The sequence below is a fragment of the Bubalus kerabau genome, chromosome 2 (genome assembly GCF_029407905.1).
Source record: "Bubalus kerabau isolate K-KA32 ecotype Philippines breed swamp buffalo chromosome 2, PCC_UOA_SB_1v2, whole genome shotgun sequence".
Lineage (NCBI taxonomy): Eukaryota > Metazoa > Chordata > Mammalia > Artiodactyla > Bovidae > Bubalus > Bubalus kerabau.
In genome coordinates this window covers 126326982-126339894 of record NC_073625.1, presented here as the reverse complement: position 1 = coordinate 126339894, position 12913 = coordinate 126326982, and the positions used below count along the sequence as shown (strand labels likewise).

At 44.9% G+C, this 12913-nt stretch overlaps 1 protein-coding gene across 1 annotated transcript; it reads left to right on the top strand.

The window, feature by feature from the left end:
• Positions 1-7007: 7007 nt before the first annotated feature.
• On the top strand, positions 7008-12607 carry RTP4 (receptor transporter protein 4). The gene is made up of 2 exons (XM_055570312.1): positions 7008-7199; positions 9846-12607. Exons 1-2 carry the CDS (start codon positions 7018-7020, stop codon positions 11638-11640), a joined length of 1977 nt encoding a protein of 658 aa, XP_055426287.1. The 5' UTR covers positions 7008-7017; the 3' UTR covers positions 11641-12607.
• Positions 12608-12913: the final 306 nt, after the last annotated feature.

Below are 12913 nucleotides of genomic sequence, written 5' to 3'. Positions count from 1 at the left end.
GCTGCTATAAACATTGGGGTGTGTATATATTTTTGAATTAGAGTTTTCTCTGGAAAGAGATATTTAAAATGTAAAATTATCTCTACATTAAGGACTACATTTCTTGTTTCTTGCTTCTTTCCTTTAACCAAGCCAATCCTTCCATCTCCATCTATTCCCAAGCTAGAGTAATTATTGAAATAAAGTATCTACCTCTGTTTCATTGACTACACTAAAGCCTTTGGCTGTGTGGATCATAAGAAACTGTGGAAAGCTCTTAAAGAGATGGGAATACCAGACCATCTTACCTGCTTCCTGAGAAATCTGTATGCAAGTCAAGAAGCAACAGTTTGAACCCTGTATGGAACAATTGATTGGTTCAGGGTTGAGAAAGGAGTATGACAGTGTAGTCTGTTTTCACCCTGTTTATTTAACTAGTACGCTGAGCACATCATGAGAAATGCTGGGCTGTATGGGTTGCAAGCTGGAATCAAGATAGGCAGGAGAAACATCAACAAGCTCAGATATGTGGATGATACGACTCTAATGGCAGAAAGCTAAGAGGAAATAAAGAAACTTTTGATGAGGGTGAAGGAAGAGAGTGAAAAAACCGACTTAAAACTAAATACTAAAAAAAAAAATAAGATCAAGGCACCTGGTCCCATTAATTCATGGCATATAGAAGGGGAAAATGTGGAAGCAGTGACAATTTTCCTCTTCTAGGGCTCTAAAATCATTATAGATGGTGACTGCAGCCATGAAATCAGAAGATGATTGCTTCTTCTGGCAGGAAAGTGGCAGGAAAGTGATGACAAACCTAGACAGCCTGTTGAAAAGCAGAGACATCACTCTGCTGACAAAGGTCCATGTAGTCAAGGCTACGATCTTCCCAGTGCTCATATACAGTTGTGAAAGCTGAACCATAAAGAAGGCAGAACACCAAAGAATTGATGCCTTTAAACTATTGTGCTGGAGAAGACTCCGAGAGTCCCTTGGACAGCAAGGAGATAAAACTAGTTGATTAAAGGAATCAAACCAGTTGATTAAAGGAAATCAACCCTGAATATTCATTGGAAGGACTGATACTGAAGCTGAAGCTCCATTAATTTGGTCACCTGATGCAAACAGCCGACTCATTGAAAAAGTCAGTGAGGTTGGGAAAAATTGAGGGCAGAAAGGAGAAGAAGGCATCAGAGGATCAGATGGCTGGATAGCATTATTGATGCAGTAGACATAAACTTGGGCCAGCTTTGGGAGGTGGTGAGGGACAGGGAGGCCTGGCATACTGCAGTCCATGGGATCATAAAGAGTTGGACACAACCGGATGACTGAACAACAACATCAAATGGATTACTGCCATAGATAGGGCCTCCTTCTCTTCTTTCAGCCCCACCCCCTCAATCCCTATCAATAACGTTCTTTTTTGCTCCACTTAAAATGTCCCAAAAAAGAACACATCTCTTTGTGTCAAACTTTGTGATAGGTCATGTGATATTCTGAAAATGGGTACATGCCTAAGATTATGAAAACTGTACTTTCAGTTCAGTTCAGTTCAGTCGCTCAGTTGTGTCCGACTCTTTGTGACCCCATGAATCGCAGCACGCAGGCCTCCCTGTCCATCACCAACTCCCGGAGTTCACTCAAGCTCATGTTCGTCGAGTCGGTGATGCCATCCAGCCATCTCATCCTCTGTCATCCCCTTCTCCTCCTGCCCCCAACCCCTCCCAGCGTCTGAGTCTTTTCCAATGAGTCAACTCTTCGCATGAGGTGGCCAAAGTATTGGAGTTTCAGCTTTAGCATCAGTCCTTCCAGTGAACACCCATGACTGATCTCCTTTAGGATGGACTGTACTTTAGTCCTAGTTTAATCAAATCTATCTTGGCTTCGGCTTCTGCAACTTGTAAAATGAGGAAGCTAGACTATTGCAGAAATGGCAAAAAAAAAAAAATAAATAAAAAATAAAGCCATCTATATTCAGTTGGCAATGACTACTTAAATCACTGATGAAAGAGTTTTTGAACTTATGCCCAGACACAAGAGAGGAGTGCAGTCATTGATTAGCAATGTCTGTCTTGAATAAGAATAGGACAGTGACATCATGAGCCATCCAAGGATTAGATGACCCTGAAGATTCATTTCAGCTCCAAACTGCTGAGTATCTAAATTTTCCTTTTTCAAAACTGACCTGTGCTTTGTGTTCTTTGGGGATCCTCCCTCTTTTCTGACTGTATCTCAGAAACTTTTTAGCCAATCTATGATAAGGCACCAACAGTTGATGAAAACATTCAACTCACCACTATCACCCTGTGTGAGATGGGTAAGTTGTTTCAATATCTTGTCTCTCAATGACATGGGTGGGAAGATGATATCTGAGGTTTCTTCCAACTATCAGTTCAGTTCAGTTCAGCCACTCAGTCGTGTCCGACTCTTTGAGACTTCATGGACTGCAGCACGCTAGGCCTCTCTGTCCATCACAAACTCCTGGAGTTTACTCAAACTCATGTCCATTGAGTCGGTAATGCTATCCAACCATCTCATCCTCTGTCATCTCCTTCTCCTCCTGCCCTCAATCTTTCCCAGCATCAGAGTCTTTTCAAATGAGTCAGTTCTTCGCATCAGGTGGACAAAGTATCAGAGTTTCAGCTTCAACATCAGTCCTTCCAAAGAATATTCAGGACTGATTTCCCTCAGGATGGACTGGATGGATCTCCTTGCAGTCCAAGGGACTCTCAAGAGTCTTCTCCAACACCACAGTGCAAAAGCATCAATTCTCCAGTGAGCAGCTTTCTTTATAGTCCAACTCTCACATCCATACATGATTATTGGAAAAACCATAGCTTTGACTAGATGGACCTTTGTTGACAAAGTAATGGCTCTGCTTCTGAATATGCTGTCTAGGTTAGTCATAACTTTTCTTCCAAGGAGCAAGTGACTTAATTTCATGACTGCAATCACTATCTGTAGTGACTTTGTAGCCCCCTTCCCTGCCCCCAAATAAAATCTGTTACTGGTTTCATTGTTTCTCCATCTATTTGCCATGAAGTGATGGGGCCAGATGCCGTGATCTTAGTTTTCTGAATGTTGTGTTTTAAGCCGACTATAAGTTCCATGATTTGATTATTCTGAAGTCACGATGTCTTGGCACAAAGAAACAGTGGTTTACAGTGGATCCATGGGGTTTTAAAAAGTCTGTGATTTCTTTCTCTTTCTTCTTTATTTTCCCTTCATGGTGGTGAGGAAGATAATGGGCTTCCTCCAGTTCTCAAGTCTCAGTTCATACCCCATGGCCTCCCCATGCTCCTCCTGCTCTTGGACCAGGCTGGCCTGGAGCAGTTGCATATATCAAAAGAAACACATCAAGCAGAGGCCAAGGGAAATGGCAGGGTGCCGGGAGCCAGTGTGAGGAACTCCGCCTGTGGCAAAGGTCATGAGGAAGGAGGCTTGGCATATGCAAAGGCGGGATCGAGTCTCAGGAGTCCCCCTGGAAATTCTCGAGCACCTACCCCCAAAACCAGAGTCTGCCTACTTTACTGCTTTGGGCTCTCACCTACACCTCTGACTTTACGGGAGGCTGTCCCCCACCACCTCTTTCTGAAAAAGAGTTAACTTACAGCTCCAGTTAATAAAGTTCCTGGGCGTGACAAGAGTGTTTCAACCTACAAATTCCTTTGGAAGTCCTCTAGCCTGCCTGAACAGGTTCTTCCAGCCACATGTGATTGTTCACAGCCTCCCAACCATGAGAAGCATGAGATGTTCTAAACTGTCTAAATACAGATTCCTTTGAGCAGTTAAAAGATTGATTAGAAATTGTATTGGTGAAGGGTTTTTCACTTGTTGGGCCAATGTTTGCTGCTAAGTTTCCATATCCCTTACCTACTGTGTCCCTGGCAGTGTATTGACTAACACAATTGGTGTATAGGAATGTAAGTAGTAGCTTTAATGTTTGTAACCTTGGACCCTTGAGTTCTTTTTCTTGTCATAGCCCACCACACCTTTGCCCTATAGGAATGCAACTTTATCTAATGCTTTCGGAGGGTGGTGCCTGACTTTAGAATAATCACCTTTAGAGAAAAATAAGTTTTCTGAAGAAAGGGTCATAAAATGTTAACAGGCCTCTTGGCCAGAAGATGATGTAAATCACCTAAACTTTTGCATATGATAAGTTTGCAGGAAGAAAGCCTGGCTTACTTCTGACTCTACCCCTTCCCCCATTATACTCTATGCACAACTTACGGTATAAAAACTACTTTGGAAAACAAAGTGCGGGCCTCGATCACCGAAACTTGGTCTCCCCATGTTGTTCTTTCTCTCACCTTCTGGCTGAATTCCCATCTGGAGCGTGGAGGCTCGTCAAGCCTACTAATTATGCCTGGGCTTCTAAGATCTGACCGGGGAGGCCTTAGTGTCTCCTCTCCTTTGGGAGAACAGGAGGACACCTGCGGCCTACGTAGGTGACGTAAATTCCTTGCCTTGGAATTTTATTAGCTTTCCACGTAAACCAAATTAGTCAGCCTCTTTTCTCCACTGAATTTTCCTACTGAGCTATCCTTATTCTATTACTCTTTATGTCTCTAATTAATATTTAATTAAAGCTATTGTATCCAGTTCGCAGATGCCGTCCCCGCTTTGAATTCCCTGGATCCACCGGGGCTGGACCCCAGCAGCAGGGAGTGCAATGGATCAGTCAAGGCAACATCTGGGGGGAAAGGACCATTTGAGGAGTCAGGAGACAGGGATGCTCTGAAGACACAGGACAAAAAGAGTGGGCTTGGGCTCCGAAAGTAGAAGAGGAAGGGTGGGGAAAGGGCCTAGGCATGGTTGGGCAAGTGAGCAGAGTTCAGAGCTAGAAAATGGGATATCTGTGTTCTGGCCCTCTATTGACAATAATTTTCTGCATAACCTTGGGAAGGAGGATTCTTTCCTTTGTGTCTCTGTTTTTGGTTTTTATTTATCTACTTATTCATTTATTTTTGGCTGTGCTGGGTCTTTTTTTGCTGCATGCAGGCTTTCTCTAGTTGTGGTGAGCAGAAGCTTCTCTATAGTCATGTTGCACAGGCTTCTCATGTTGCAGAGCACCAGCTCTAGGGTGCATGGTCTCAGTAGCTGCAGCCCATGGGCTCAGTAGTTGTCACTCACAGGCTCTAGAGTGTGGGCTTAGTTGTTCTGTAGCATGTGGAATCTTCCTGGACCAGTGGTTGAACTCAAGACCCTTGCATTGACAAGTGGATTCCTAACCACTGACCACTAGGGAAGTCCTATGTCTCTGGTCTCTGTTTTTTTTGTGTATAATAATCAGAAGGAAAAGAGGACAAGTTGATTCCTAAGAGATTTCCAATTCTCATACTCCATGGGTTTAACCTGAAGTTCCTACAACTATCTGTGCAGACAAGAGTATCCTATATTGTTTCTGCAGACATAAGCACCCTCAATGTATAAAGTTATGAAAGTGGGAGAGTTTGTATAGAACAGAATATCCTGGGAGGATAGGATAGGGGAAGAGGTTTCTGTCTCCCAAACAGAGCACGTTAACATCTAGAAAGCCTGAGAAGACTTAGGGTGATCCTGTCTGGGACTTCCAAGGGTTGTAGTGGGATTTCCAAGGACACAAGCATGCTGCTTATCTTATCTCCCTCATTTGAATTGCAACATCAGAGGGACAGAGCTTACTTTCTGGGATCTCAGACTGTTTTGAGTTAGAAGTGATTTTGTTGTTTTTGTTTAGTTGCTAACTCGTGTCTGACTCTTTGCGGCTGCATAGACTGTAGATTGCCAGGCTCCTTTGTCCAAGGGATTTCCCAGGCAAGAATACTGAAGTGGGTTGCCATTTCCTTCTCCAGGGGATCTTCCCAACCCAGAGATCAAACCCATGTCTCCTGCATTAGCAGGCAGATTCTTTACCACAGAGCCACCAGGGAAACCCAGAAGTGACTTTGACTTTACAGGTCATCTATTCCCAATACTTCACCCCAGAAATGGGAACTCTATCATGATATCCAAAGATGGCTCCCACTCCTGCTTGTACATTGCTTTGCATGATAATTTACACAATGAAAGGAGGAGTTAAGAAATCCTTTCATTTGTCCTACAGTCATGCTTCATGACCCAGGAAATCTCACTAGAGCAAATCACTAGGTCAGGGTTCAAGATGGTTCTTCCCACTGGTTCCAAGTTGCCAACCTGGAACCCAAAACACCATCCTGAGCTCTCCTTGGGGAAGGAGGTGGCTGGAGACATCGCAGGTTAAGAGTCACACAAGAACGAATTCAAGTCTCACTTATACTGCTTACTAGCTGGTGGCTTTGAACAAAGTAACCCCCCAAACCTGGCTCTCTGTGCCACTCACCTGAAAGATACCAGGAATAATCCACCCCCCCCCCCCAAGGGACTATGGTAAGGGCTGTTCGGGTACGTGAGAGACACCTTGGACATGTGCTCCCCTACATCGACCCCTACTCTCCAGTGTCTGCACGAGGGTGTGAGCACCTGTGGGGGTAGGTACTGCGTCTTAGTTGATGTTGCTTGTTCCAGTGCTGAGCATATTGCTTTGTGTGTGTGTTTGTGTGTGTGTGTGCTTAGTCACTCAGTTGTGTCTGACTGTTTGTGACACCATGGACCGTAGCACGCCAGGTTCCTTTGTCCATGGGGATTCTCCAGGCAAGAATACTGAAGTGGATTGCCATGGGATCTTCCTGACCCAGGAATCAAGCTAGGGTCTCCTGCGTTGCAGGTGAATTATTTACCAGCTGAGCTACCAGAGAAGCCCAAGCATAGTGCTTTGCCTAGTGTAAAAACAGGGGGGAAAAAAAAACTAACTGATAGGTACCTCCAGAATCCAGACCAGAGTTTTGTACTCAGACATCCCTTAGCAAGACCTGTTCACAAACTAGCTAATCCCTGCTGCCCTCTGTCCTCAGAACAAAAACTTGCTCTGTGTACTCAGACAGCCTGAAATGAAAGTCAGAAAAAAACAGCTGACGTGTGTTCAGAGAAACTGAAACTGTTTTTCCTTCTTGCTGGAAACTGAAAGTTATTGTCAATATGGACGCCAAGCCTCAGAGCAAGAGAATAGCTTTGGATATCAGGGAATGGGAGCAGACATTTCAAGAACTGATCTGTCAGGAGAAGCCCCGGGCCAGATGGACCCTGAAGATGGATGGAAACCTTCAGCCAGACTGTGTGGCCCAGGGGTGGAGGCAATACCAGCAGAAAGGATTTGGCAGGTATGTGAGTCTGTCTAGCTGTGGGCCTTTCTGGGCCAAGAGGCTCAGCTTGGCACTGATGAATTCTTTTAAGAGCTTGTTAAAAAGAATATGTGTCACCAGGCTGTTCATCCTCTTGCAGTTACGGTGTTCTTTAGTATGGAAATGACATGGTTCTAAGCCTCTATTTTGGCTTAATGGTAGGAAATTTCCTCTTTTACTAGGTTTCTTCCCTAAATATTTTTGGAAATCCCCAGGGGGTGAAATAAATCTGCCCCCCATCCTCTCACCACCATTTATTCCAGACTGCCTCTATATAGAGGCTTCTGCTATCTTACTTCCCACCTCAGTCCGGACTGGCTTCCACAGGCTGCAGCAGCCCTACAAGCCTAGTCCTGGTCAGTACCAGCCTAGGACTGGAGATTCCCTTTACAGCCCCAAGAATTGACTAAGGCCAGACAATGGCTTTGAATATTACTTTACTGAAGACCTGAAGAGGGATTGGTGCTGCAAGAAATTAAAACCTGGTTCTTAATGTCCCTAAACACTGCCCCTCCCTTATTGACTGTCTCCCTCTTTAACTTCCAGTGAGACTTCAAGTTGCAGGAATCAGCTTCCTTGCCCATGCAGGAGGGTGAGAAATGCTGACTTGGACAGTCAAGTCTACTTTTTTATATGGCATGCAGGGACCTTCATTTCAACTGTTATATTTCTTCCTGGCCTGTTCCTATCTCACCTCAGATATCCTCTCTTCCCTTCCTTATGGGTTATTAGCCATGACATACATTTCAAGACTTCTATACCCTTGTCCATGATGTTCAGCAGGCCCTTTCCTTCCTGCCTCCCTATTTATTTCTCAAGGAATAACTCAAGTGCCCTGTAATTCCTCAGCAGAGTAAGTGTTCCTTCTTCTCCATTCTCATAAGACAATGAATAGTTCTCTCTCTCTCTCTCTCTACATATATACAGTGTGTGTGTGTACGACTTCCCTGGTGGCTCAGATGGTAAAGCGTCTGTCTACAATGTGAGAGACTTCCCTGGTGGCTCAGATGGTAAAGCGTCTGTCTACAATGTGAGAGACCTGGGTTCGATCCCTGGGTTGGGAAGATTCCCTGGAGAAGGAAATGGCAACCCACTCCAGTGCTCTTGCTTTGAAAATCCCATGGACGGAGGAGCTTGGTGCAGCCTACTATCCATGGGGTCGCAGAGAGTCAGGCACGACTGAGTGACTTCACTTTTCACATATATATATATATATATATATATATATATATATATATATATACACACACACACAATATAAACTATTGACTTGAGTCTATATATATATATGTTGGTAACATATTTATAAATAACTTATTCATATATTACATATTACAGAACACATATATACTTATATATAAATTATTTTTAGCTGCAGAGTCTATTGTTATGTAAAGCCTCCTGGGGCTCTACTGAACACAGTTTTCAAGCCATTGGCTAGAGCCCATGTGGCAGTTATTCTGCTTTGCTTGGAACCCAGTGTACCAGGTAAGAGTCTCTCTTTGCACTAGCCAGAGCTCTTTGAGGGACTCATGATGTCTTTAATCAGTTTGGCACTCTCCCAAATGAACAGGTGCTTCTCTTATTCAGATGAATTGACCTGATGCTCATTCCAAGATGGAAAAAGCAACCTACCAACATAGTTTTAGAAAAATATTAACCAGTTTTTGAAAAATACTTTGTAGTTTACAAAATGCTTTCACATATTCTCATTTAATCTCATGACAATCTAACTCTTGAATATTTTTCCCTTTATGAATGTAAAAAAATGAGGCTTAGAGAAGTGCTTTTTAAAAAAGTTCCCCTAATATAAACTATGGGCTTCCCAGATGGCTCAGTGGTAAAGAAGCTCCTGCCAAGTAGGAGGTGTAGATTTGATCCTTGGGTTGTAAAGATTCCCCTGGAGAAGGAAATGGCAACCCACTCCAGTATTCTTGCCTGGGAAATCCCATGGATAGAGGAGCCTGGTGGGTTACAGTCCATGGGCTTGCAAAAGTAAGACACAGCTTAGCAACTAAATAACAACAATGTAAATTACTGACTTGAGTCTCCAACTCAAGTATTGTGGTTCAAGGTCCTAAGTGAGGTATAAAACAAACCCCATTGCTCAATAGAGGCGATGTGGTATAGTAGATAGATAATGGCTTGGGATTGGAAACATGGCTCTACCATTTAACTTTGCGAGTTCCTTAGGCAAGTTGTATATCATTTTTATGATTCAGTTTCCTTATCTGGATATTGGGATCAATAATGCCTACCTAAGAGGGATGCTTTAAAGATGAAATGGGATAATACTGTAAACATTGCTTCAGAATAGGTACTCTATGAGTTCTCTGTGACCTTGTGAAGACCAAATTTCACTGGCAATTGGCAGAAATGTTTTTCCCTCTGAGACATTCAGAGATGTTTTGCTGGCAAAGAGGCAGACTTGGGACCACATCTGGGTGGGAGTTCAGTGGGCCACAGGAAGAAGCTTCATTAGAAACACAGTCCCTCTCATTCTTGTCAAATTGTCAATATCACATGCACTTTTTCAAGTTGAAAGGGTTCTCAGAGACCAAGCCAGGCCCATTTCCCTCAGGTTAGCAACAGCTGAGGGTACAATGATCTTCTGTCTGTCTGCAGGTTCCAATGTTCCTCATGCCGTCGAATCTGGGCTTCCGCCCAAGTGCAGATACTATGTCACATGTACCTGGAGAACCAGAAATCCCCGGGCAAGGTGCTCATGCGGATCTTTGGACAGAGGTGCAAGAAGTGCTCCCGGTCTCAGTTTGAGAAGCCTGATTTCTCCCCAGAAAGCAGCAAGAGGATTCTGAAAAACCTGGTGCAGCGTATTCTGGAGAAATTCTACAGAAATGGTATCAGGAAGGTTTCAGAGCTACCCGTGATCCCGGAAGTACATTTGGATGGGTCCCATGACAAGGCCAATTGTGAAGCATGTGTTCTGGGCTATTGTGGACCGAACTTAGAAAACGGTGTGACACGGCCAGAAAAATCCTCTCTCTCCTACATGAAGACTGGGAGTTCCTCTCCTCACAACGGTGACGATGGTGGCCAAAACCGATCTAGGAACCACTCAGCAGCCGGGAATGGGTATTCTGGTGCCCATATAGGCTCAGGGCCCAGCCAGGTCACTGCTGGGATCCAAGTGCCTGGGACAGGCCCTCAGCCTAAACGGGAGATGGCCCAGCTGTTCACAGCAGGAGCAGATCGACAGGCTGCATGGGCAACAGGCCCCCAGCCCATCCAAGTAGCAAGATCACTTCCCCCAGGGTGGACCGATCCACGACCCATTCACACAGTAGGCCCACTACCTGCAGGGTGTGCATATTCACAGTCTACACTGGGGAGAGGACCACAGGCCCCCCGGATGACATACTCTCAGGCTATAAGGATGTCAGGCCAGCAGTCCACACAGGAGGCACAAGCCACACAAGGGGCACAGCTTCAGGCCACAAAGATGACAGAACCACAGCCCACTGGAGGGACAATCCCAAGGGCCACATCAAGGTCAGACAATCAGGCTAAAGGGAGGGCAGGACCCCCAGCACAGGGGTCAAGCTCACAGCCTACACGGAAGGCAATCGCAAAGGCCACATCAGGGTCAGACACTGAGGCTACAGGGAAGGCAGGTCCCCCACCACAGGGGTCAAGCTCACAGCCTACACAGGAGGCAATCCCAAAGGCCACATCAGGGTCAGACACTGAGGCTACAGGGAAGGCAGGTACCCCACCACAGGGGTCAAGCTCACAGCCTACATGGAAGGCAATCCCAAAGGCCACATCAGGGTCAGACACTGAGGCTACAGGGAAGGCAGGTCCCCCACCACAGGGTTCAAGCTCACAGCCTACATGGAAGGCAATCGCAAAGGCCACATCAGGGTCAGACACTGAGGCTACAAGGAGGGCAGGTCACCCACCACAGGGTTCAAGCTCACAGCCTACACGGCAGGCAATCCCAAAGGCCACATCAGGGTCAGACACTGAGGCTACAGGGAAGGCAGGCCCCCCACCACAGGGGTCAAGCTCACAGCCTACACGGCAGGCAATCCCAAAGGCCACATCAGGGTCAGACACTGAGGCTACAGGGAAGGCAGGTCCCCCACCCCAGGGTTCAAGCTCACAGCCTACATGGAAGGCAATCGCAAAGGCCACATCAGGGTCAGACACTGAGGCTACAAGGAGGGCAGCTCCCCCAGTGGGGCCAAGCGCACAGCCCACACGGCCACATGTAGGACCTTCGTGTGGAAGTCAAGCTGCCTGGGGCAGGGAGGAGAGGTGCTCACCTAGAGGGTCTGCTTCAGACAGCTTTTTCAGATTACCTCCCTCAAATGATTTCCACAACCAGGAGCAGCTGTTCAGGTGGGGCTATGTCTGTATTTTTGCTCTGTTTACCTTTCTGGTGTCTAAATACTTATGAGTAGAATGATGGGGGGGGGGAAAAAAGAGCTGTCTTCTCTTGTCTTAATTCCATGGTAGTCAATGAACTGGCTGCCATTTTAATATGACAAAATTTGCTCTGGGACCAATGCAGGGTCAAGTTTAGAGAATAACCAATGGTTCCTGGACCTCCTCTGCAGGTAGTTTAAAACATGATGCAGGGAATGCAAATTGATTCAGCTACTATAAAGAACACTATGGAGATTCCTTTTAGAAAACTAAGAATAAAGCTATCATATGACCCAGTAATCCCACTACTGGGCATATACCCTTAGGAAACCATAACTGAAAAACACTTGTATACCAATGTTCCTTGCAGCATTATTTACAATAGCTGGGACATGGAAGCAACCTAGATGTCCATTGACAGATGAATGGATAAAGAAATTGTGGTACATATACACAATGGACTATTAGCTACAGAAAGGAATGCATTTGAATCAGTTCTAATGAGGTGGATGAATATAGAGCCTATTATACAGAGTGAAGTAAGTCAGAAAGACGAATACTGTATATTAATACATATATACACTATATATGGAATCTAGAAAGATGGTACTGGTGATCCTATGTGCAGGGCAGCAAAAGAGACACAGACATAAAGGACAGACTTAGGGTCACAGTTGGGGAGGGAGAGGGTGGGATGACTTAGGAGAGTAGTGCTGAAACACATACATTACCATATGCAAAACAGATAGGCAGTGGGAATTTGCTGGATGAGGCTGGGAACCCAAACCAGGTGCTCTGTGACAACCTAGAGGGGTGGGATGTGGAGGGAGGTGGGAGAGAGTTTTAAGAAGGAGGGGACATATGTATACTTATGGCTGATTCATGTTTATGTATGGCAGAAACTATCACACTATTATAATTATCCTCCAAATAAAAAAAAATGACCTTGCAGATAATGGAACCAATAATATGTGTTAAATCATTAAAAGATTTTTGCTGGTGCATTCACTCATTCATTGATATCAATATATATAGACCATATCTTGACTAGAACTGAGGGTCCTGAGTTTCATCAGAAAATTATTGTAATACATTGAATAATGGTTCCCCCAAATGTTGATGTCCTAATCTCCAGAACCTGTAATATGTTACTTTACATGGCTAAAGGGACTTTTCACATGCGATTAATTTTAAGGATCTTGAGATGAGGAGATTATTCTATATTACCTAGATGGGCCAAATGTAATCACATGGGTCCTAATAGAAGGGAGGCAGGAGGGTCAAGGGGCTTCCCAAATGGCGTT